At 43.7% G+C, this 25121-nt stretch overlaps 1 protein-coding gene across 1 annotated transcript; it reads right to left on the bottom strand.

Moving 5' to 3' along the window:
* Window positions 1-18014: 18014 nt before the first annotated feature.
* LOC130214754 (olfactory receptor 52E8-like) lies at window positions 18015-18944 on the bottom strand. Its single transcript, XM_056446568.1, has one exon. It carries the CDS (start codon window positions 18942-18944, stop codon window positions 18015-18017), a length of 930 nt encoding a protein of 309 aa, XP_056302543.1.
* Between the last annotated feature and the right edge of the window lie 6177 nt (window positions 18945-25121).

Here is a 25121-nt window from a genome sequence, read left to right as displayed (position 1 = left end):
TTGTGACCCTTCATACCTTTGCACTCCCTTCCCTTCCTTGATTGTTTTGCTGGGTCTGACATGGCTACCCTCCATTCCTTCCTGGTTTCTTGTCTATTCACTTTTTTGTCTTGTGTTGTCTGTTGTTACCTGTCTTGTTTTGTGTCACGTGTTCTTTGTCTGTCCTGTGTCATGTACATTGCTGGGGTTTCACCTTGGGGATGCCAGGTGTCATGGTGTCTTCGTCTTTGGATTGAGCCTGCATTGAATTGAATCTTTGTCAAGGGGTCTAACAAAAATGGTTTGTCTTTGCTAAAATCATAGAAAGGCTATTTGATCACTCTGAGGATGCTGTATCCAAAAAAAAGCTCTGAGTCACCTATTGATGTGGTGAAGAAGAAAAACTGGAAATGGGAAGAATTGGTGGAGCAGAGCCTTTTTGTAGAGTAAAAATGATCAGAGCATGAATTATGAATTATAATATGATAAAAGGAGATTACTATAGGCGCAGTAGATAGTGCTGTTGCCTCACAGCAAGAAGGCCGTTGGTTAGAGCCTTGGCTGGGTCAGTTGGCATTTCTGTGTGGAGTTTGCATGTTCTCCCCATGTTTGTGTGGGTTTCCTCCGGGTGCTCCGGTTTCCCCCACAGGTCCAACGACATGTGGTACAGGTGAATTGGGTAAGCTAAAATTGTCCGTAGTGTATGTGTGTGAATGAGAGTGTATGGGTGTTTCCCAGTGATGGGTTGCAGCTGGAAGGGCATCCGCTGTGTAAAACATATGCTGGATACGTTGGTGGTTCATTCCGCTGTGGCAACCCCAGATTAATAAAGGGACTAAGCCGAAAAGAAAATGAATGAATGAGATCACTATATTATTGTGAACAAACAATTAAGGAGACTGAAAAAAAAGCAGTCAAAGTTGGAAAATAATTTGAAAAGCAAATGCATGCTATTAAACAAAATGAATTGATCGATAAGAATAGTGAAATCTGGATCATTTCCCTGTAATTAAAGAATAATGATCAAATACAACTATAAAAATTAGAACACAAAGACTATTAAATTGAAAAAATAAAAATTGTTTAAGCAAGGGGCTGCTGCAGCCCTGCAGAGTTTAGTTCCAACCCTGCTTCAACACCCTTGCTGTAAGTTTCAAAAAAAGGTGGAAAACTCAGTTACTTTTGTCAGGTGTGTTTATTTAAAGTTGAAACTAAATTTTGCAGAGCTGCGGCCCTCCAGGCACTGAGTTTGACATCTCTGGTTTAAGCACTATTGATTCAGTCACTTGTCACTAACTATTGTTTCATGTTATGTACGTTACTGTATTCTTGTTTCTTTGCCTTGTCTTTATATGCTCTTGAACTTTAATGAAATTGTAATCTTAACTTATCCATTGGATTGCCAGACTGGAAATTGTGATTTGGTATGGCAAAGAACATGTCTTTATTGCTCTAGAGTCCAGTGGCGATATGCTTTGCGTTGCTCTTGGTGTGGTAAGGCTTGTATGCAGCTGCCCAGCCCACATGAACCCACTTTTGGGAAAGCAGACAAAATTAACCCTAACTCTATACAAAAACAGAAATGCAAACTGAAAACTTTTGGAACTATGTAAATAAAGTGAGAAATATTTAAGGAATATGACATAGCCAAAAATGCAACTTTTTAAGTTATTGTCAATGTTTTGTTTTCTTTTTTAAAATAAAAAGTGGTCTCAACAAACCAATTATATCTAAACTGTATATGATCATATTTTCAGTGTGAAGCAGGAAAAGATCTTTGAGCAGACATTGCATGTATTCACATATACAAAAACTGTGATACAAGCCCTTTTTGTCCTTTTTCCTTGTTGCTCTGCAATCCATTATTGTATGTCACATTATTGTAGACCATTTGTTCACTTGTACTTCTTTTATGTTTTTACTGTTTTAAATGGCTTTTTCTTTCTTTATTCCTTGTAGTGAGTCAAAACTAATATTCTCTTTTCTTGTAATTTATTTTCTCTTTTCCAGGTAATATGTGTATACAACTTAGATTTAAATTAGTTTATATATGAGGTAAACAACTCCCACACAAAGCATCTGATCAATACTGAAAATAACATGAGTATAGAACAAAGTTTGTACTGTTGTAGTGCTACAGTTTATCTTAGGTAAATATTTGTATTCATCTGAAATAGTATAAAAACGGGCCAATAAAATGCCAATGAGTTGGCGACGTCAGCGTGCACAGCTGGCATCAATGACAATCAGTCATGCTATAAAGACGCTGCCAGTGCCATGCTCGACATCCTTTCGCTTTCAGAGCCTTTCACAAAGCTTCTGAGAGAGTCTTTGAGGGTATCTCCAACCTGTGTCTACAGAGAGAGATCGAGAAGCAACTTCTCCCGGTCCAGAGCGCGTATATGCAGTGGCAGATGGTCGAGCTGAGTATTTCTCCCTTGCCTGGTGTCCTTTGGGTCCGGTCCTCCAAGAGCAGTTTGTATATAGGAAAAAAACTTTCCTAAAAGAGCAAAATGGTCATGCAGCACATCTTTTTCAAGACGTCACTCCGACCGTGCGTTTCTGGATGCGGTGGTTTCCTGTCCCCGGATGATGGGCACGAGCACAGCATTTCATGGCTGGGGGTCCAGCAAGTTAATGCGGTGCTCGCGGGCAGTGCATGCCATCACTGATGTCATGTCTGTTGCGCAGTTAAGATTGCGGCTCGCTCTTGCAAAAGAGTGACCCACCCCAGTTGTCACCAGCACTGCGGTTGGCACTCGGGCAGATCTGAGGGTTACAGTGGGAGTAAATCCGCCGCCCTCGGGCTGCGGACCTCTCGCTCCTCCACGCGCTCCATCCCAAGCTTCAGGTGAAGAGAAGCGCTCCGTCCTTGGATGGTCGCTCTCTCACATGATGACACAGAGGGTCAGATGTCCATCGCTGCATCGGAGGATGGGCTGTCATTGTCTGATGAGGATGTGAACCGGCTCGCTCCCTCCAGGGTGGAGACCGCGGCGTTGGCATCTAAAAAGCAGACATGATGGCCGTGCTTTCTCGGGCTTCTTCGGCCATGGGTCTGGTGATGGTTTATCCCCCAGCCCCGCTGCCGGACCGACTAGATGGGTGTTATGCGGAGGATATAAGGAGGCAAAACCTTCAAAGCCTCCCGTCCCCTTCTTCCCGGAAGTGCACAGTAATCTCACACAGTCTTGAGGGCACTTTTTTTCTGCCCGGTCTGTGTGCGCTTCCATCCTCACCATCCTTGGAGGGTGGGCTGTCAGGGTCTGTTGAGGATTCGAACCCGCTCGCTTCGGCCGCAGCTCTGGACTCTGGAGATGGTTTATCCCCCAGCCCCGCGACTGGACCGATTAGAGGGGTGTGATGTGGAGGATGAAGGCAAGACCTTCTAAGCCTCCCCATCCCCTTCTTCCTGGATGGGCACAGTAGGCTCACGCAGTGTGCTGCGTGCGCCTTCGCCCTCACCATGCATGCTATGGCCACCTACCAGCGCTACCGAGCGCAGGCGCTGGACCGGCTGCGCGAGGATGGTTCCGACCCAGGACTGAGCATGAGCTCCGCACCGCAAACGACTATGCTCTTTAAAAAAAAAAGTATCGGCTGTGATCTGTGATCCAGGAACACCACCTGTAGGAAAATCCGTTTTTTCCTCTGGTCCCTTCACTCTAGTATTTTGTATCACCAGTGAGTGTCTGCATCAAGACCGTCCAAGCTTGGAAAAGATGAGAAGAAAATCAGCTGAGTGGTTCAGTATGATTTTATTCTGACACAAGGGAGGGAAGAGCAATCTTATATACACATTGAGGATCCGCCTGTAGCTGAGCCCTAACACAAAAGAATATTATCATAGAAGGAGGGAAACAACGATAAAAAAACAGCTTACAGCAACCAGAATACGTGAGAATGTGTGCGTGTAGGTATGCGCGCATCTGTGAGCGAGTCAGATAGTGGCGATTTTGCGCACCCCAGATGGGACGGAATGTTCCAGCCACACCGAGATAAGATGAACAGAATATGCATACCCACACACATTTCTGCAGTGAAAAGACACAGTAGAGAGAACAGAAAAACAGGCTGTAAAAACAGTAGAATACACACACATAATAATCAAATCCTTCAATCCCCTCTTTTAGGCTCTAAAAAGCCTAACGCAAAGGAAGTAGCTCATACCCACGACCAGTCATACTCTCAATGGTAGCATAAACACGATTCATTATACATTGTACAAGACATGGGCCGCAACAGCAAATCAGTAATACAACAACAATAATAGGAATCATCATCGATATAAAAGGCGTCACCCAGCCAAAAAGATTGTGGAAAATATTCCATCCACCGTTATGATCGGGGCGATAGTCAGCTGTCATAGCATTTTTCAATTTAGTCAGGGTACCTTAGGCATCTCTCATAGCATCACTATTGATGTCATCTGATATATAGGTGCAACATGTCGTGTTTAGCAATACGCACACACCTCCACCAGAGGCAGTCAAAAGGTTGAGTGCCATCCTACTTTGCATTACCATGGTCCTAATGTTAGAGATCTCTTTATTTTGGGCCTTATCTATAATTTGATATGCATTAATGAATAATCCCAACCTGTAATCCAATGTTTCAAGCCTTAGCATAACCTTTCCCACACCTATCTGAGGAAACAAGGACAATGTGACCTTGTTACTCGTGGACCATAGTTTGAACTCATCAGGAACGTCCTCACCCCGTATGGGGTCATGGGGCACAAAAGTGGGCACACTTCGTCGTCTTCTCCTTGATTCAGCGCCTGGTACAGTGGCCATGATGAACGTGTGATCAGTAACATGTATTGGGCACATTGACCAATCCAGTTTGCGGGTAGTGACATGTAGGCTGTTCGTCCACATAACCACCATCCACCTTGGACAACATAGGTGCCATTAGAGGGGCCCGACATACTTACGGGCGCTCCCCTTGCCACTGCGCCATATCTGCTCACAGTTGAGAGTGCTGCCCATATAGATAGTGCCATTGGTCTGATTATAACACATAGGATGCTTCAAGGTGTGGTTAAAGAAAACCTTGTGTCCAATTGGTCTTCTTTGTGAGGTATGATTAAATTTTACCCAAAACATTGAATCACAGGTTCCATTTTTTAGGCCTAATCCTATCAATGTCAGAATCATTTATTTGAATTTGGGGGTCCTGATAACCACATCCAGCAAAGCTTGCATAACACTTAGCCTGAGTTTATTCATTGGTTTACCATATAGGATGTTCTGTTTGGCTGAGTGAGGCATCACTGAACAAACATAACAATTCTACACATTGTTGATTTTACCAAAACCTTCACACATTTATACCACAGGTTCACTCCAATAGGATCCTCTCCTGGCTCTTCCTCCCAATCAAAATATCTATGCTCACTCCATCACCTGTGCTGATGACGTAAGGCAGGCAGTGAAATCAACAGACACACTCCTCTAGCTCATGGTGTGAACTGACAGTTTCTATTTGATAAACAGCGCTGCGTGTTCATCTCCTCTGCTATCAGATAGCAACCATACAGTTTATCCTCCAGACGTTGTTAGAATTAGATGGCTGGCCAGCACTTCAATCATGTGGGTGTGGGGCGCCCCTCTGGAAAGAAAGGAAATCTCAAGACAGATTATGACTGTATATACACATATATGCAAACAAACTTTAAACAGTAGATGGAGCCTCCTTCAGTCTGGTTGCATGGATCCACTGTGGGAAAGAGGAAGTTAAGACAGCAGTTCGAGTGACTGCAACAACTTCAGCGGGTGCACTATATTTGGTATCAAAAAGACCCTCACCCATCTTACCAAATTGTTTAATTAATACTTTGTCCCCAACCTTGAAGGGGTGTGTTTTATCCTCTGGCATTAGTGCTGCACAGGAATGTAATTTAGCCCAGTATTGGTTCAAAACCCCAATCAGTTGTTGCATATACTCGCTAATATGAACATCACATGAGCCATCACCCAGTGCATGCCCTCCCTTTCTCCAGGGGGCTGGAAAGGGTCTACCCATTACTGTTTCATAGGGTGACAGCCCCTGGAGTCCCTTGTGAGGGGACATTCTCATGTCCGCCAGTACCACTGGGATTAGTACCAGTGCTCCCCAAATTCCATCAAAACATTTTCTGCCACACAAGGGGAAACAAAACTTAAGACCAAGTTTACACAAACATGGCTGAAGCATATGCTGTGACCCCCCTCCCCCCACTTGGGTCAATCAGATCACCTTTGTTTGTTTCTCACCCCCAAGTACTCACCCATTGTCAACCGTGTGAAGCCATCAGTAAGGACCATCAAAGTGTGGCCAGCGGGGGTGGACTCCACACTCCAGGACAGGTTTGAACACACAGACTGGAGTATGTTTGCTTCCCAGGCCACATGTGGCTCTCACACAGACATTGACAGTTACACTTCCTCTGTTCTGGAATATATCAACACCACCATAGACAGTGTTACAACCCAGAAACAGATCACCACATACCCAAATCAAAAGCCATGGATGAACAAGGAGGTGCGCCTCCTGCTGAAGGCACGCAACACTGCATTCAGATCAGGGGATGCACAGGCCTACAGCACTTCCAGGGCTAATCTGAAGAGGGGCATCAAAAAGGCCAAGCACTGCTACAAGCTAAAGCTAAAGGAGCACTTTTCCAACTCTGATCCTCGGCGCATGTGGCAGGGCATCCAGGCCATCAGCAACTACAAACCCAGCCAGTCCACCCCCACAGCCACAAATGTCTCCTTCCTGAACGAGCTAAATGACTTTTATGCCCGCTTTGAAAGAGACAATACAGAACCCTACACCAGGAACACTACCTCAACCGACCACTCACCTATCACACTCACCTCCTCAGAAGTCTACACCGCACTGAGTCGGATCAATGTGCGTAAGGCTGCTGGACCAGACGGTATCCCTGGGCGCGTCCTCAAAGCATGTGCAGAACAGCTCACTGGGGTATTCACAGACATTTTCAACCTGTCACTTAACCTAGCAACTGTGCCAACATGCTTTAAAACCACCTCTATTGTGCCAGTGCCCAAACACTCCAGCCCAACATGCCTGAATGACTACCGCCCTGTAGCACTCACACCCATCATCATGAAGTGCTTCGAGCGGTTGGTCCTGGCACATCTGAAAGACTCTCTGCCATCCACACTGGACCCACATCAGTTTGCCTACCGTGGCAACAGGAGCACAGAAGATGCCGTCTCCATAGCACTGCACTCTGTCCTCACACACCTGGACAATAAAAACACTTATGCACGAATGCTGTTTGTTGACTTCAGCTCAGCATTCAACACTGTCATACCCTCTAAGCTAATGATCAAACTTAGAGACCTGGATATCAACACGTCTCTCTGCAACTGGGTTATGGACTTTCTGACTAGCAGACCTCAGAATGTTAGATCAGGCCACATCTGCTCCACCACCGTCACACTCAACACTGGTGTACCCCAGGGCTGCGTGCTGAGCCCCTTCCTCTACTCTCTCTTTACCATCGACTGTAGGCCTGTGAACAGATCCAACACCATCATCAAATTTGCAGATGACACCACAGTGATTGGTCTAATCAGCAATAATGATGAGACTGCCTACAGGGAGGAGATACAGCATCTGGCCACTTGGTGCACCGACAATAATCTGCTCCTTAACACCAGCAAGACCAAGGAGCTCATTGTGGACTTCAGGAAGGGACGATCAGGCTCGCATGATCCCATCCACATTAATGGGATGGCCGTTGAGCCTGTCTCATCCTTCAAGTTCCTGGGGACCCACATCTCTAAGGACCTTTCCTGGACCACCAACACCTCCAGCCTGGTCAAGAAGGCTCACCAGCGCCTATTCTTCTTGAGGCAACTTAAGAAGAACCAGCTTTCATCAGCCGTCTTGGTGAACTTCTACCACTGCACAATAGAAAGCATTCTGACCAACTGCGTCACAGTCTGGTATGGAAGCTGCTCTTTTGCTGAGCGTAAGGCACTGCAGCGGGTGGTGAAAACTGCCCAACGCATCACAGGGACTACACTGCCAACCATTGAGGACATCCAGAAGAAACACTGTCTGCGCCGAGCACGCAGTATTCTTAAGGACACCTCTCACCCTGCTCACAGACTGTTTTCTCTCCTGCCTTCCGGCAGGCGCTTCAGGCTCCCCCGGACAAAAACCAGCAGACTGAGAAATAGCTTTTTCCCCAGAGCTGTCTCCCTTTTGAACTCTGCCCCTCACTGACTCTTTTGCCTCCCCAATACACCCCCCACACTCCTCTAACGTATACTCCTCACAATCACTGCACTATTTAACATTTGCACATTTAAAGTTTGCACATATTCATTGCACTGATTCATTTACTTGAACTGGACATACCCACAGCACATGGACATTTGTAATTATGTTATCTATCTGCCACTCCTGATTATTAATAGCATCCTGTACATATATTCATTTATTGTAAATCTGTTCATAGCTAATACAACCTGTATATAATGTTGATAGTACATCCATCTGTAAATATCACCATAGTTTTTCTATAACTGCACTTTATAACTTATACCTGTATCCTGCACTTGCTGCTATTGCACTGCTGGTTAGACCTAAACTGCATTTCGTTGCCTTGTACTTGTACATGTGTAATGACAATAAAGTTGAATCTAATCTAATCTAATCTAATCTAATCTAATCTAATCTAATCTAATGCAGGCCAGTCAGAGCGCCCCATGCTCTGCATAGCTTTTCTCAATTTGTCTTTGATTGTTTTGTTAGTTCTCTCTACTACACCTGATGACTGTGGGTGGTATGGTATGTGCAAGTGCCATGTAATGCCTAATTCTTTAGCAAGGCCTTGAATCACCTTTGCTGTGAAAGCAGTGCCTTTGTCAGAGTCAATGCCACATGGTATACCATATCTGGGAATAATGTCTTTTGTCAGATATAAAATCACAGTTTTTGCATCTTCCTTCGCACAGGGGAACGCTTCAACCCATTTTGAAAACCTATCTACAAACAGCAAAAGATATTTATGTGGTCCCCTCTTAGGAAGATTAGTAAAATCTACCTGCCATTGCAGGAATGGGCCTTCTGGCAGTTGCAGCTGTTGGTGTTTAGCCTGTGGTTTAGTCACATGATTTTGAGCACAAACTAAACAGATAAGTTAAGTATACACAGAAAAGACATCATTGTGTCCAGTACCCCTCTTCGGCCACGATGTGTAACACCGTGAAACTCGCGGACAAGAAAAGGTGCACAAGCAGAAGGAATGCACAAACGACCATTGGCATCTAGGAAAATTCATGAGGAATCAGGACGAACATCGAGCTCTTCCCAATAAGTTTTGTCTGCCACTGAGGCTGTAGCTTGAATGGCCACAATGTCAATAGGTGGGAGCATAGCATTAGTTAGCACAGATGAGGAAGTGGAAACCTGAGAGATATTTAGCCAACTTGGCATCCTCCCAAATTGAGCAGCTGCTTTGGCTGCTGTGTCAGCCATGTTATTCCCCTTTTCCCTCAGGGGTGTCAAATGTAGAATGGGCTTTCGTTTTAATAATGGCTAGTGATCTAGGCAAACGGCAAGCCTGTATGAGATCCATGACCAATGAGCTGTGAGATATGGGTTTGCCGTCTGTGGCCACAAACCCACGGGTAGCCCAAATTTGTCTAAAATCATGGGCAACGCCAAAGGCATATCTACTGTCAGTGTAAATGTTAACATACTGATCAGCAGCTATGTGACAAGCTCTGGTCAAGGCAATGAGCTCAGCTGCTTGGGCTGAGGAAAAAAGTACAGCTGCAGCTTCAATCACTTTGTCTGGCAGTTCACAGACAGCATAACCTGTGAGGTATACACCATCTTGTGGTTTTGAGCACGAGCCATCAACATAGAGGTTTCTAACCCCAGGAATAGGTGTGCGGGGGTACACCGTGCTGTTGTGGCGGCTGCTGATAATAATTGGGCTGCTGATAATGACTGGGCTGCTGGCAACCACCCTGGGCACCGTTGGCCCATGGCTGACTTCCTTGCTGCTCTCTCTGTTTCTTTCTACAATCCCTCACTCAATGCCAGAGTTTTCCACAATAATTACAATTCTTCACAGTTTTGCCTTAGGCCAGTCCCCTTTATTGGGCTGCCCTCCTCTAGCGTTATCACTTTTCTTTTGTCCTTGTACAAACACACATACAGTATTTTTTCTGCCATCTGGAAACATGCCATCACCCTCTAATGTTCTAATCTTTTCGCAAGCAGCCCTGATAGTCAGGCTGTTTCTGTCACAGAGATGGGTTTTAAGAACATCTCTGCAGCCAGGCAGACAATTATTCAGAAATGTGGACAGGAAAATTGGATTAGCCACTCCCTCATTCAAATCCAATCCTCCCACGCTGACCCACACCTCAGCAAAACGTCTAAAGAAAGTGGGGACCGTCTCACCCTTTTCCTGCTTACAGGAGGTGACATGAGACAGATCACGGTTGGCTGTTCTTTTTTCCACCAAATAATTGGTTAATTGTGTGCGAAAGTCAGCGAGTAGTCTGTCCTGCTTGTCCCTCCAGGGCAGTGAAGCGCACACTCTCGCCCTCTACTTTTGTTTCTTTTTCATGACTGACTTTATCATTCTCATGGTTTAATGTGAGAATTTTGGCAGATATCTCAGCATCATCATAATCTTTGCCCATCTTAGCTTGCAATACAAATCTGTAGTCCGCCCCTATCAACTGGCAATGGCGCGAACTCCTTCAGCGCGCTGGGTGAGGGAGGTACAATGTCAATGCCTTTGGCTTTGGCCACCCAAACAGCAGCTACATTCTTTGGTGGGTCAATTACGGACCCTTCGCCTGGACCTGCGTCCTTGGGTCTACTACAATTATCCTCTTCACACACATTGTCCCTCTGCCATTGTTTAAATGAGGGATAACTCCCCGTGACTGGAGCGACTGGGCTCACTGGCGCTGAGGGTGCACATATCTGCTTTTCAGCTGATGCCTTGCTGGGGCCCAGTTCAGCAGGGGCAGTAGGGGTCGCATAGGGGGTGGAAGGCTGTTAAAGCTGCGTTTCACACCCTCTCTCTCCCTATCTTTACCTGTCGGGGGCTTAGGAACTGTTTTTAACACGGCTTTAGGAACATAGATATTCTTTTTATCATTCCAAATTGAACTCATCTTATACCATGTGCCATAGGCCTCCGTCATATATTTCATATCTCATTCAGAGTCTCCCATACCACCATAAGTCAGGTTAGAGGCAGATTTTAAATAACTGGGGTCGAATGTCCCTTCTCGGGGTAAATTCCGCCACTGGGATTGACCCTCAGTCCATCCTGCTAAATTTGCGATGGATGGTTCAATGTAAAATCCCCATCCACATCTGTTCATCCAATTCATAGGGGTCTCACTGGGCTCAGGCTTTGGATAAGTTTGGCCCATGATTAGAAGACTCACTGGTGATAATTTGTTTTGTCTAGTTTTTTATTAGTCTATATTTGTAAGCGCTTTATCCCACGGTTTTCAGCTACCGTGTGATCTTCCACATACTGTGCAACCCAAATTTAATCGGGTACAAGAACACAATTATGCAGGATAACCCATCATCTACACACTGTGCAACCCAAATTTAATAGGGTACAAGAACACAATTATGTAGGATAAACCATCATCTACACCGTCGTGGTGTAGGATAACACATCCACACAATCACTGTGTGGGATAACCTCTAAATCTACAAAATTCTACAGATAAAACAGGATATATCTATTCAGGCAGTGTGAATAAAATTCTCTTACCTGACCAGATATATCCCGGACGAGCCCCCAGAACTGTAGGAAAATCCGTTTTTTCCTCTGGTCCCTTCACTCTAGTATTTTCTATCACCAGTGAGTGTCTGCATCAAGACCGTCCAAGCTTGGAAAAGATGAGAAGAAAATCAGCTGAGTGGTTCAGTATGATTTTATTCTGACACAAGGGAGGGAAGAGCAATCTTATATACACATTGAGGATCCGCCTGTAGCTGAGCCCTAACACAAAAGAAAATTATCATAGAAGGAGGGAAACAACGATACAAAAACAGCTTACAGCAACCAGAATACGTGAGAATGTGTGCGTGTAGGTATGCGCGCATCTGTGAGCGAGTCAGATAGTGGCGATTTTGCGCACCCCAGATGGGACGGAATGTTCCAGCCACACCGAGATAAGATGAACAGAATATGCATACTCACACACATTTCTGCAGTGAAAAGACACAGTAGAGAGAACAGAAAAACAGGCTGTAAAAACAGTAGAATACACACACATAATAATCAAATCCTTCACCACCTCAGGCTAAACCTGGTCATTATGCGTGATGTTGACAAAGTTCGCTTTCTTAACTCACCCATATCCCAGGCTGGCCTGTTCAGCAACACCGTTGGTGAATTCGCCCAGGAATTCACGCCGGTGATAGAGCAGTCGGAGGGCGATGGGAGATCGAGCCATCCACATCCACTGCTTTTTGCCAAGGACGCTCGCCTGCAGCTTTTCCTCCGCTGCACCAGCCTGTGCCTCCGGCTAAGTGGCTGCGCCGAGCATCGCGCAGGCAACCAGCGTCCCCCGCCCCAGGGTGCCGCTAAGTTCGGTAAACGGACCGCGAAGCGTCCCTGAGACGGGCCATCTGGGGAGGACGGAATTTGCTCTTTCCCCGCTGGAGGGTGGGGCACTTCATTTAACGGCGTGAAAAAAAAAAAAAACGCCATCAAATCCTCAATGAAAGCATTTTTCCCTTCTCTGGATGTGACAGCCCGAACACTGCCAGTCTGCGACGCTATGCCTTCCAGCTCGCAGGATCGCCAATGGCTCATATGAAGCGCGAGAGAACGGTCTCCTGCTCTCCCGTGGGACCCCAGCGCTCGGCTCACGGAGCGCGAGAGAACGGTCTCCTGCTCTCCCGTGGGACCCCAGCGCTCCCCGGGTGAGCCCACTCACTCCACACTGGCCCGCCGCTGGCACGTCAGCGATCGTGCGGGTGGGACCACTTGCGGGGGCTCTGCCTGCCTGGTTAGCGTGGGCCAGCCCATCGCAATGACTCATCCGTGCGATCAGACTCGGCTATGCGATACAGTTCGCGAAACGGCCTCCCAGGTTCACGGGCGTGTATTTCACCAGGGTCAGCCCTGCGTCCGCCCCTGTCTTGCGAGAGGAGATTGCTGTCCTCCTGGCGAAGGATGCAATCGAGCCAGTCCCTCCAGCCGAGATGGAGTGCAGTTTTACAACCCGTACTACATTGTGCCCAAAAAAGAGCGGTGGGCTATAGCCAATCCTAGATCTGCGTGTTTTGAACCACGGCCTTCACAGGCTGCGCTTCAGAATGCTTACGCAGATGCGCATCACCCGATGCGTTCGTCCTTAGGATTGGTTTGCAGCAATAGACCTGAAGGTCGTGTATTTCCATGTCTCCAAAAAAACTGCGGTTTGTGTTCGAAGGTCGAGCATGGCAGCACGGGTCCTCCCCTTCGGGCTTTCTCTGTCTCCATTGGTTTTCACCAAGCTCGCGGGGGGTGCCCTCACGCCCCTTCAGCTCACGGGCTTCTGCATGCTCAATTATCTCGATTACTGGCTGATTTTAGCCCACTCTTGGGAGCAATTGATTATGCACAGAGACAAGGTGCTCTGGCACCTCCGCCTGTTGGGGTTTCAGGTCAACCGAGAAAAGAGCAAGCTGGCCCCCGTGCAGAGCATCTCCTTTCTCGGGTTGAAGCTGGACTCGATCACTTTGGAGGCGCGCCTCTCACGAGAATGCGCCGAGCTAATGCTGAACTGTCTGAGAGAGTTCGACAGGAAAAAGGTGGTCCCCCTGAAATCTTTTTCAGAGGCTCCTGGGGCACATGGCATCCGCAGCCGCGGCCACGCCACTCGGAGTGCTCCAAATGAGACCACTACAGCGTTGGCTTCACGATCGGGTCCCCAGACGCCCATGGCATGCGGGCACACACCGAGTGATAGGTAATAATTAATCAGTACTAATTATAATTAAGTACTGATAGCCAAGTCAGACTACAGAGCATTTTTATTGTTCAAAGGTTCCTGATAGTGGATCTAGATGGGGTCTGAAAAAAAAGTTGACAGTAATAGAAAAAAAGAGTTGACAGTAATACAATAACTTATCATAATCAGATAGAAATAATCATAATCAATCAAAAACATATCTCAAGTATTTTTTACTTTATTGTAGTACTATGTACTGTATGTATTTGTTGTAGTACTATGTGGTATGTATGTACATGAATATTACAGAATAAAAAGTAGGTAAAAGTTCATTTTATTTTACTGCTCTCACAGCCAGGCCAGGTTCTTCTCATTTACACTCACCTGAAACACCCCGCTCACAGTTAAGATTGCCCTCACCTGAATTCTGATAACTAACGCACCTGCACATCACTCCAGCTCCATAAACCCCCTTACCTTCCCTCACTCTTTGTCTGGCCACATCAATAGAGAGAACAAAATTCTCATGGTCGGTGAATCCTTATATGATTAATTATACTTACCTGTCTGTTTCCAGTTTATCCAGTTTTAGTACCCTCACACCAGAAGTTTCTGGGATGAATGTGCACTAATGACTACGACTCCACCAGACCCTGGCCCAGAACCAATGATCTCAGATCAAGGGAGACTCACCAAAGCAGAGCGGCTCTGTCGGCTGAATCGGGGTCTCTGTTTGTATTGAGGAAGAGTGGGCATTTCGGAGTATCATGCTCCATATGTCCTGCACACTCCACGGTGGGTGCAATTCATGTTGTGCAAGAAAACATGCTACCTTTCACCACTGTGACCCTTACTGCACCTAACATCTCTAATGACTCCGGTTCAGCCAGCAATTTATTTTCCAGTGCCCCCTGCCTTCAGATCTGCTGTAAGACCCGGTCATCCAAGAAAAGCTAAAATTTATGCATCAGAAAACCCTTAAATTGTCATCACATCAACAAAATAGTGGATTCCGTTCATCTACGGGTTGGATTATTCCATGAAGAGGATATCAAATTTTGGTTCTGGAGGGGTCCAATGCAGACATCATCTTAGGGCGCTCGTGGCTGGTAAAACAGCTTTTTTTAAAATCTGAAAAATGTGTTTTTCATAAGGAAACCATCCACTTCCTTGGATTTGTTATCTCAGCCTCCGAGGTCAAGAAGGACATGGGGAAAGGTGGAAGCCACAACTGAACACCATCAAGGAACTCCAGTGCTTCCTTGGGTTTGCCAACTTCTTTTGAAAATTTATTAAAAATAACATTAACATCTCCTGACATCTTACCAATCTTTTCCATGGCAAACCTAAGACTCCAGGCTGGACAGAAGAAGCTATGACTTCGTTCAAGACCCTAAAGAAGGCATTTATTCAGGTCCCCTCCTGGTCCACCCTGATCCAGAACTTCCCTTTACAGTTGAGGTGGACACATCCACCACTGGAGTGGGGGCCATCCTATCCCAGCGGCAGGAGGTACAATCCTTACTCCATCCATGTACCTTATTTTCCTGAAAGTTCAGCCTGCCAAATTCTAATTATGATGTGGGTAAGCATGAGCTACTAGCTATCAAGTTTGCCCTCGGACAGTGGAGGCATTGGTTGGAGGGGTCACTGATTCACAGTGTTCACCAATAATAAGAATCCTCAGCATCTATGAGAGGCTCTGCATTTGAATCCACGACAAGCGAGGTGGGCTTTGTTCTTTATGAGATTTAACTTCTCCATATCAGATATTCCAGGTCATAAAAAAACAGAAGCAGATGCCCTTTCCAGGCTACATAGCCCAGAAGAAACCTCAAGTGAACCTGAGCCAATCATCCCTCTGAGTCTAGTTGTAAGTCCCATTGAGTGGGAGACCTCTCCAGTCCCCGAGGAGAACAATCAATCTCGCCATGGTCTCCAGTTCATCACTCCGTTGCAACATGTCCCTCTAATTGACTCACACTCCTCACTGGGCACTGGCCACTGGCCACCCTGGGGCCAATGAGACCTTCACACTCTTAAAAGACCATTTCTGGTGGCTGGGAATGGCACACGACATGAGAAGGTTCGTGCAGGGGTGCAAGGAGTGTGCTATAGCTAAAACTCCGATCGTCTGCCTAAAGGTAAGCTTGTAACCCTGCTAGTCCCGAATTTCCCCTGGTCACATCTAGCAGCCGATTATATGACTGACCTCATAACTTCCGAAGGTAATACATATGTTTTGGTCATCGTAGATTCTTTTTCCCAGTTTTGTAAATTCCCCCTATTCATACCCCACTCACAGTGACCGTAATCAGCAAGATCCCCCTCACCTGAATTCTGATCACTCACGCATTTGCACGATATCCCTGCTCATCACTCTAGCTCCATATATCCCGTCACTCTGTGTCCGGCCTCGTTGTTACAGAGAAGGACAAAATCCTCGCTGTCAGTGAATCCTTATACGATTAGTTATACTTACCTGTCTGTTTCCAGTTTATCTCCAGTGTCTGTGTCTCCCCTCCTTCTAATGTGATTCCCTCCTGGTTGTGTGTTTCCCGATATCCTCTGTGTTCAGTATCCATTATCATTCTCGGGTTCTATTCCATTATCTGGTCCACTGCTCATCCTACCAAGATAAAGACTTTACCTATTTACATCATTCCGGTTCAATTTACATGATTTACATGATTCCTGGTCATGTCCCCCTTCTGTGACAACTGCACCATTAACAGTAACAGTAAATGCAAAGATGCAGAAGATGATCTTGATGACATGTCATCGCTATTGCTGCTATAACATACTAGCGGCAATATACTAAAAAAGCAATACAATCACATGCTAAACCAAAAAGTCTTCTGAAAATACTGCAATGCACATTTACATTAGTTCAGTGACTCATGAAAATCAATGACTCATGAATTTTCATAACTTTTCTGCCTCCAAACACTTGATTCTCCTCTCTTTAGTGATTGATGATCAAGAAAGCTTACTGGCTGTAAATTCTTATTACTGCAACCCAAAAATATGCTGCGCATATTTGTCCATATGTTTGCTACTCTGTTTATTGCGGTTGAGTTTTTGACAATTACATTGTTCTCTGAGGAAGCAGGACCTTCACAAGTGAAGTGAAGCTTGAATGAAGCTTGGCCAAAATTGATCCGCCAGCCTCCACCTCCACAGGGTCCATGCCATCATGAATAAGTCTGTATCAATTGAAGTTGGAAGATTGTCATACACATACACACCTTGTACTATGGCATAGAAAGAGGATCCCCACCTCTTCTCATTGTGTCTGCCAATTCTGTAATGGCCTAAAACAGTCCTTGCAAGTACTTTATGGAGTCTCAAGCAGACACAAGGTTGATCTTCCATTTTAGCAATAGCTGGCTTGTTGTAAGGAAGACTTCTGGATAGCTTCCTGTCTTCTTAATTTCCAGAAGTTCCTTCTCATCTCTGTAAAATCTCTCTCTGGTGCTGGGTGGCACAGCTTGCTATTGTTGATCTAGATTTGTAATTTTGAACTTTATTGATGAGGATGTAGTACTATGGTATGGTTTAATGATATAGACAATTATTTTTTGTTTTAAATATATTTTTAAGTAAAATTACTACAAACTTGAGCAAACATTGCATGTATTTGCATATACAGAGACAGTGACACAACCCTTTTTGTCCTCTTTCCTTGTTGCTCTGTAACCCATTATTGTACGTGACAATAATGAGCAATATTATTGTAGCCCATTATTGTGTCTGTTTATGTTTATTATGTGCCCATTATTAATTTTTATTTTTAGCTTGTACAAAACTAAAAACTAAACTGAGTCAAAACTAATATTCTCTTTTCTTGTAATTTATTTTCTCTTTTCCAGGTAATATGTGTATACAACTTATTTTTAATTAGTTTATATTTGACGTAAACAACTCCCACACAAAAAATATCTGATAAATACTGAAAATAACACGAGTACAGAGCAAACTTTGTACTGTTGTAGTGCTACAGTTTATCTTAGGTAAATATTTGTGTAAAATTTCACATTTCTAAAATACAGTGTTTTTAACTATGTTACTATGTTATCACTTCTTTCTACACCAGAGTTTCACAACCTTTTGTCTAATCTCTTTGGTTTGCAAACCATATACCAAGGGATTCAGTCCTGGTGGTACAATGTGAAACATTATACTAGCTAGTTTCCTGTTGTCAGAGTATTCAGGAAAACGATGAAGGAAAATAAAAACGGCTCCAGTAATAAACATAATTAAGTAAACAGCTAAATGAGTGCTGCAAGTTTTTATCGCTTTGCTGTTGAGTGCTTTGTTCTTGCTGGTAACACATACAGTAGCAATTTTGACATATGTTACAAATATAAATAATGCTGACAGACTGAGTACAATCACAGTATAAACGAGTCCAAAAACATTATTAATAGACACATTTTCACAGGACAGCTTAAACAATGAGGCATTGTCACAGAAAGGATTTTCAATTTTATACCTACAACGAGACAGGCGCAAAGAAAGTCCTACCATAATTGTCACAAAAAGAATGGCCAAGCTCCAAGCAAGTGCTGAGAGTGCAATAACCATTTTATTGGTCATTATTGCTGTATATCTCAGAGGATTACATATAGCCACATATCTGTCAAAGGCCATGATCATCAGTACATAGTGACATGCTGCTGTAAATACATGCACAAAATAAGCTTGAATAGCACATTCCGCATAAGATATGTAACGCTCTGAGGCATCAGTTAAAATATCCTGAAGTAAACGTGGCATTATGACAGTGGTCCCCATTATATCATTCAGTGGCAAGTTACAGAACAAAAAATGCATAGGATCGTGCAGTTTCTTTTCTGTTGAAATTAGAAATATTAGTCCTATGTTTGATACCATTGCAAAGACATAAGCCAAGAGAAACATGATGAAAACAGTTTGTGATGACTGAGGTGTGACTTTCAGTCCCTCCACAAGGAGAATGCTGTTTGTGAATGTCAGATTGTCCATAAGCACAGTACACAGGAGCTTGCTGTAAAAAGAATTGCAAAGTTGTTATTTACATGTTATCATCTACATATCATCATACATTATCACTGATTCACTCATTATTACTGAACCTAGGCATGTAAAGTGGAATGATGTAAAAAATATAGAAAAGAAAAACAGTATATTGCTTAACATATACAGTTTACAAAGTTGGTCTCTACATATAATGGAAATTAGCACCCAACTCTATAACTATTCAGTTCCATGTTATAAATGTAATAACAGCCACTTGCCAAACACTTCATAAAGTCCTCTGTATAATGATCCGATGTTTTAATGTCTGGTTTATATGGAATTCTGTAACACAGTCATCACCACACTGGGGAAAACACAGTATAGCAATTGTTGCTATGAGCAGTAAGCTTACTGATTGTTTTTAGGGACCGAGCACCAAACGGTGCAAGGCCCTATTGGAATTGCTCCGTTTCTTATTATTATTCTTCTCCGGAATGAATTGCAATTTTGAGGGTCTAAACATGCCCGAAAACTCACGAAAATTTGCACAAGCACCAGAAGTGGTGAAAATTTACGTCTGTCATAGGTTTCGGAAGTGAGCGTGGCAAAATGACTCGACAGCGCCACCTAGAAAAAGGAAATGGACAGGCTTCCGAGCTACGAATCACGCACATGCACGAAAATTGGCACACACCTCAAACATGCCAAAACCTACGAAAAAGTCTCTTGGAGCGAAATCTCAAACCCAACAGGAAGTAGGATATTTTTAGCTTCCTGCGGCGAAAAAGTGGCGTTTTTGCCATTTCCAGGCGTTGTATTTTAACGAACTAGAGTTTTCGTCGATTGGCTCGCAAACTTTGACGATTCGCCACGAAACAGGAAGTTGTTATAACTCAGGCATGCATTATCCGATCTGCCTCAAAATTCACACATTTGATAAGAGTCCTGACCTGAACACGTTTACATGCCAATATCCAGTTACAGTTATAGCGCCACCTGCTGGCAACAGTAAAATTGCCTATAACTCAACCACACAATGTTCGATCTGCCTGAAACTTCACATGGTTAATTAAAATCCTCTCCTGAAGACATCTACATACCAATATTGAGTCACAGTCATAGCGCCACCTGCTGGCAACAGTAAAATTATCTATAACTCAACCAAACAAAGTCCGATCTGCCTAAAACTTCACATGGTTGATAAGATTGCTCTCCTGAAGACATCTACATGCCAATATTGAGTCACAGTCATAGCGCCACCTGCTGGCAACAGTAAAATTATCTATAACTCAACCACACAATGTTCGATCTGCCTAAAAACTTCACATGGTTGATTAAAATCCTCTCCTGAAGACATCTACATACCAATATTGAGTCACAGTCATAGCGCCACCTGCTGGCAACAGTAAAATTATCTATAACTCAACCACACAATGTCCGATGTGCCTGAAACTTCACATGGTTGATTAAAATCCTCTCCTGAAGACATCTACATACCAATATTGAGTCAGTCATAGCGCCACCTGCTGACAGAATGTAGTTTGATTTATAACTCAGCCACACAATGTTCGATCTGCCTGAAACTTCACATGGTTGATTAAAATCCACTCCTTAAGACAACTACATGCCAATATTGAGTCACAGTCATAGCGCCACCTGCTGGCAATAGGAAATTACTTATAACTCAGCCAAACAAAGTCCGATCTGCTTGAAAATTCACATGGTTGATAAAATTCCACTCCTGAAGACATCTTCATAAAAATATTGAATCAAAGTCATAGCGCCACCTGCTGACGGGAGCAAGTTTGGCATAAATCTGTGATGTATTGGCCTAAATTATTTGCTGTTCTCTGTCATCCTACGGCCACCGGGCGGCGGTGAGCCCGGGTGCGAGGTCCCTTTCATCGCTGCTTGCAGCTTTAATTTTTTTTATTATTGTAGCAAAACCGGCAGTCCACTAATAATGAAATATATATGTTTTTACAATTTTGCCAGATTCCTTTCCTTCAAAATTTTACAGCAGCAAAAGCAGGACACACAAAAAATCAAATATAAGTCCTATTAAAATGCTATGCAAATCTGCAAAACTAGCTTTTGATGATATGCTTATGTGACCCCGCCGGTCCTACATCACCCAACTTGCTCCGAGCTGGTATCAAACCGGCAACCTTCCGCATGGAAGTTGGGTGCTCTACCAAGGAGGCTAAAGACCATGGCCTTTGGCATCTGTCGCTAGAGCACCTTTAGAGGTCAGAGGAGTAAGGTTTACCTGCACAGCACTTACTTGCTGGCCTCCGTTACACATATCAAGCTGCAAATAAATCAGAAAACCTTTAGGTATAGGGAGAAGGTTTTGGATTATATTTTTGATTTTTCTTCTAGTTGTTCATATTTCAAACATGATACTGTCACTACACCAGCCAGTGTTGGGTAAGCTACTTCGAAACTGCAGTGGGCTAAGCTATTAGTTACTCTACAGGGGTCACCAACACATTGCCTGCGATCATCACATTACTAATATTTTTTGTAGCTATTCTTTTTAAATCACACTTGCATTTGTGTAAATTTGAAAATGCCATTAAGTTAACGCATGCGATTAATTTGAAATATTTAATGCGTAAAAATTTTTTTTACGCAATTAACTTAGTCGCAGTTTTTTTTCCTGTTGTGGTCGACGTGTGTTTAACGTGCAAAGAAATATGGATAAGACCAAGGAAAGACTTTTAGAGGGAAAGTTTCAGTATAAAACAATTATTGTCGCATTACCAAGCTATTCAGCAATTCCTCCAAAGCTTCATGTAATTTTGGGTTTAACTGCAGTTAGGCAGTTTCACTCTCATTCTGCAACATATTGTTCTTGCCCCATGACAATTATTGGATGAGAATATGAAGTAAGGACTGCTGGAAGAGTGTTGTTTTAATGGAATTTGATACCGCATGCTGAATGGAAAGAAAAAACCTTCGCATTTCATGACTCGGGTGTCTGTGATACTTTAAGGTAATCAAAAATTGCTGTTTACACGGTAGACTCTTAATCAGAGTATTGTCTTAATCATATTAAAATCTGAGTATTTGTGTCCATATAAAGGTACTCAGTGAAAGTTCCAGATGATGTCGCAACCTATCACAGACAGTGCATTCCTCTGCATTTAAGGAGATTCCATGAGCCCTCAAATGTGTCATTAAGTTTGACGTGTTTCTCCCTTACACGCAACTTTTGTAAAGCATCTGCTTCACATTGCAGTGTCAGAATCCTTGCTTGTGAAACATAGCCATACTTTAGAACGCTTAGTTTAAGCAAATTTAATGAACGCAATCATGCGTGTTGATGAATCTGAAGGGATGCGATCACCGGGTGCGCTGTACTGTTGTGTGTGTGTGTGTGTGTGTGTGTGTGTGTGTTTCCTAGCAACTAGAACAAATGCCTAACATCAAATACCGGAAACATAGGGGTTTCGGTACCCAACCCTATTTGTGAGAGATTGTTCTCACTCTCAGGTCACATCATTCAAAAGAAAAGGGCCACATTGTCCCCTGATAATGTCAACAGACTGGACTGTCTTAGCAACTGCCTGAATGTAACGGAGGACTAAGCAAAACGGTTTCTACTTTATAATTAATGTTCTCAACTCTCAGCAATACAACTTTTCAATGAGTACAATTGTTTATATTCATTACTTTATTATTATTATTATTATTATTATTATCATTATTATTATTATTATTATTATTATTTTCCAATTACCATATTTGCAATGCATGTATTTTGAAATGTTTTGCAGTCCACTTAGAATCCAGCACAGAAATCATTTTTGTTTTTTTATTGGCATTGATTTGAAATTTGAAGGGCATTTACATGCCTGTGTTTTTATTTCTGTAATAAATATGGCTTTCAAGCCAATAGGCTGAGGATCTTGATGGTTTATTGCAGGTATCTTGCTTACTTGAAGAAATCTGTGTTACAAGTGAAACGAAATCAATAATATTTTGAATTTAATTAGTTTCTTTGTCTTGAGTGTACATTAATTTTACATTTGAATAGCCCAAATTACAAGTTTCAGTCTTTTAATGGTGATTAATTGCGATTAACCCCCCAAAAGCAACGGAAGCCTAATTTAGAGCTACACATTCCTTTTTTTAAGAAAAACAAGGCATTTTCAGATGGGAATGCAAAACTGTGTATAAAGACGAGAATGGATGTAATCTCCACTCTCTTCAATGACCAAATCGGGGCAACTACAGTGGTTAGAAGAGTGTCGGCTATGTTAAAAAGTCTGTAGATTTGCTTATAATTTCAGTAAAATCAAAACTAAAAAACTAGGTGTTACACATTTATAATACTATAGTTATTTATAGTAAAGGGAAATATTTAGAAAACTAAGTTATATTGTAAATACAGAATTTACAACTCTTCATTATTGAATTATGCTACATAATGTAGTATCATTAGTAATGACTATAGTATATTTAACCTTTTTTTACAGTAAACTATATGTAGTAAAAGTACCACAACAAATAAATTTGAGCACTTTCCTAAGATGTGGTTCAAAAACACTATAGTTGTAATGTGAAGTGGACACTGACAACAGGGGTGTGGATCCAAATGCAGGTTTATTAAATGGAATGGTCAGGCAACCAACAGTCAACACAGGAGCAAACAGATGTATACAGGCAATCCAGAGTCGTAGTCAAATAAACAAGCAGATGGTCAAAAGGCAGGCAGCAGACAAGAATAAACAAACAAAAACAAAGCAAGGTTCAAACATGGAAGGCAAGGCAAGGAAAACGCATTGTAATGTTCACAACACGATTGGTGCTACCCAGCCTTTTGTAGTGGTCAGACTTGGCTATGCGATTCAACTGTTCAAATATGGCCTTCCCTTTATGCTTTCCTTGTTTCTGTGTGAAACTCACAGAGGATTTGCGGGCATCTGCATTTTTGTCCATTAATTGGCTTGTTTTTGTGGTGTTTGAATCAGTTGATTATGCACAGGTACCTGGTGCTCTGACACCTTGACCTTGGGCAGAGCATCTCTTATCTTGGGATGGAGCCTGGACTGTTGTCTCCATAATGGAGTGCCTTACCAAGAGCACACTGGGTTGGTGCTGTCCTGTCTGATACAGTTCGGCAGGAAAACAGTGGTCTCAATTAAATTTTTTTCAGAGACTCCTGGGGCATTTGATGTTTGCAGCCGCTATCATGCCGCTCAAATTTTTCATATGAGACCACTTCAGCACTGGCTTCATGGTTGGGTCCTCAGAGGGGCATGGTATGCGGGCATGCACTGGGTGGTTATCACTCCGCTGTGTCGTCACACATTCAGTCCCTGGAAGGACCTTGCCTTCTACGTGCCTCAGTGCCCTTAAAACAAGGGCCCAGTCATGTTATCACTCTGACAAATGCTTCCAGTATGAATTGGGTGGCTGTGTATATCGAGCGTGCAGCTGCAGGTTCATGGAACAGATCTCAGTTGCATTGTCATATCAATTGCCTGGAGCTGTTGCCAGTGTTTCTTGCTTTTTACTGCTTTCTATGGAAACACGTTCTGGTTAGGATGGACTGCACGGCTATGGTAGTGTATATATCAAATATATGGGTGGTATGCTCTCCCGCCGCTTGTCTCAGCTCACTCGTCATCTGCTCCTCTGGAGTCACATGGCTGAAAATTACTGTGTGCCGTTCATATCCTGGGTGAGCTCAACCGTGCTCAACCGTGCTCATGCTCTTTGGAGAATGGAGACTGGCATGGTCCAGCTGATAGGGGCATGCTTAAGAAAATCACAGATCATCCTGTTTGCTTCTTGCGAGTCTGTCTGTTGCCAGTTGCTTTTTTCCCTGCCCCTCAGCATGAATGGGCTGGCTCTCAGCTGGCCCCAGGGCTTGTGCAATTGCATTTTCCCCAGCGAGCCTGCTCACACAGACCCTGTGCAATGTCAGGGAGGATGAGGAGCAGGTATTGCATGTTGTGCCTCCATGGCCCAACGGGACCTGAGTTTCTGAACTTACACTCCTTGGGACAATCCCTGCTTCATGAATTCCCCTGAGGAACCAGTTCCTCTGGCACCCGTGCGGGTTTCTGGAACCCACCTATGGGTGGTTTCTAGATGGAGCACGGAAAACTTGGCACGGTACAGCACGGTGACCTACTGGCATCGGTGGTCAACACCATCACTCACGAGGCT

This window comes from Danio aesculapii, chromosome 21, assembly GCF_903798145.1.
Source record: "Danio aesculapii chromosome 21, fDanAes4.1, whole genome shotgun sequence".
Taxonomy (NCBI): domain Eukaryota; kingdom Metazoa; phylum Chordata; class Actinopteri; order Cypriniformes; family Danionidae; genus Danio; species Danio aesculapii.
The sequence above is the reverse complement of the archived record's forward strand: the minus strand, read 5'-3'. Positions and strand labels throughout refer to the sequence as shown.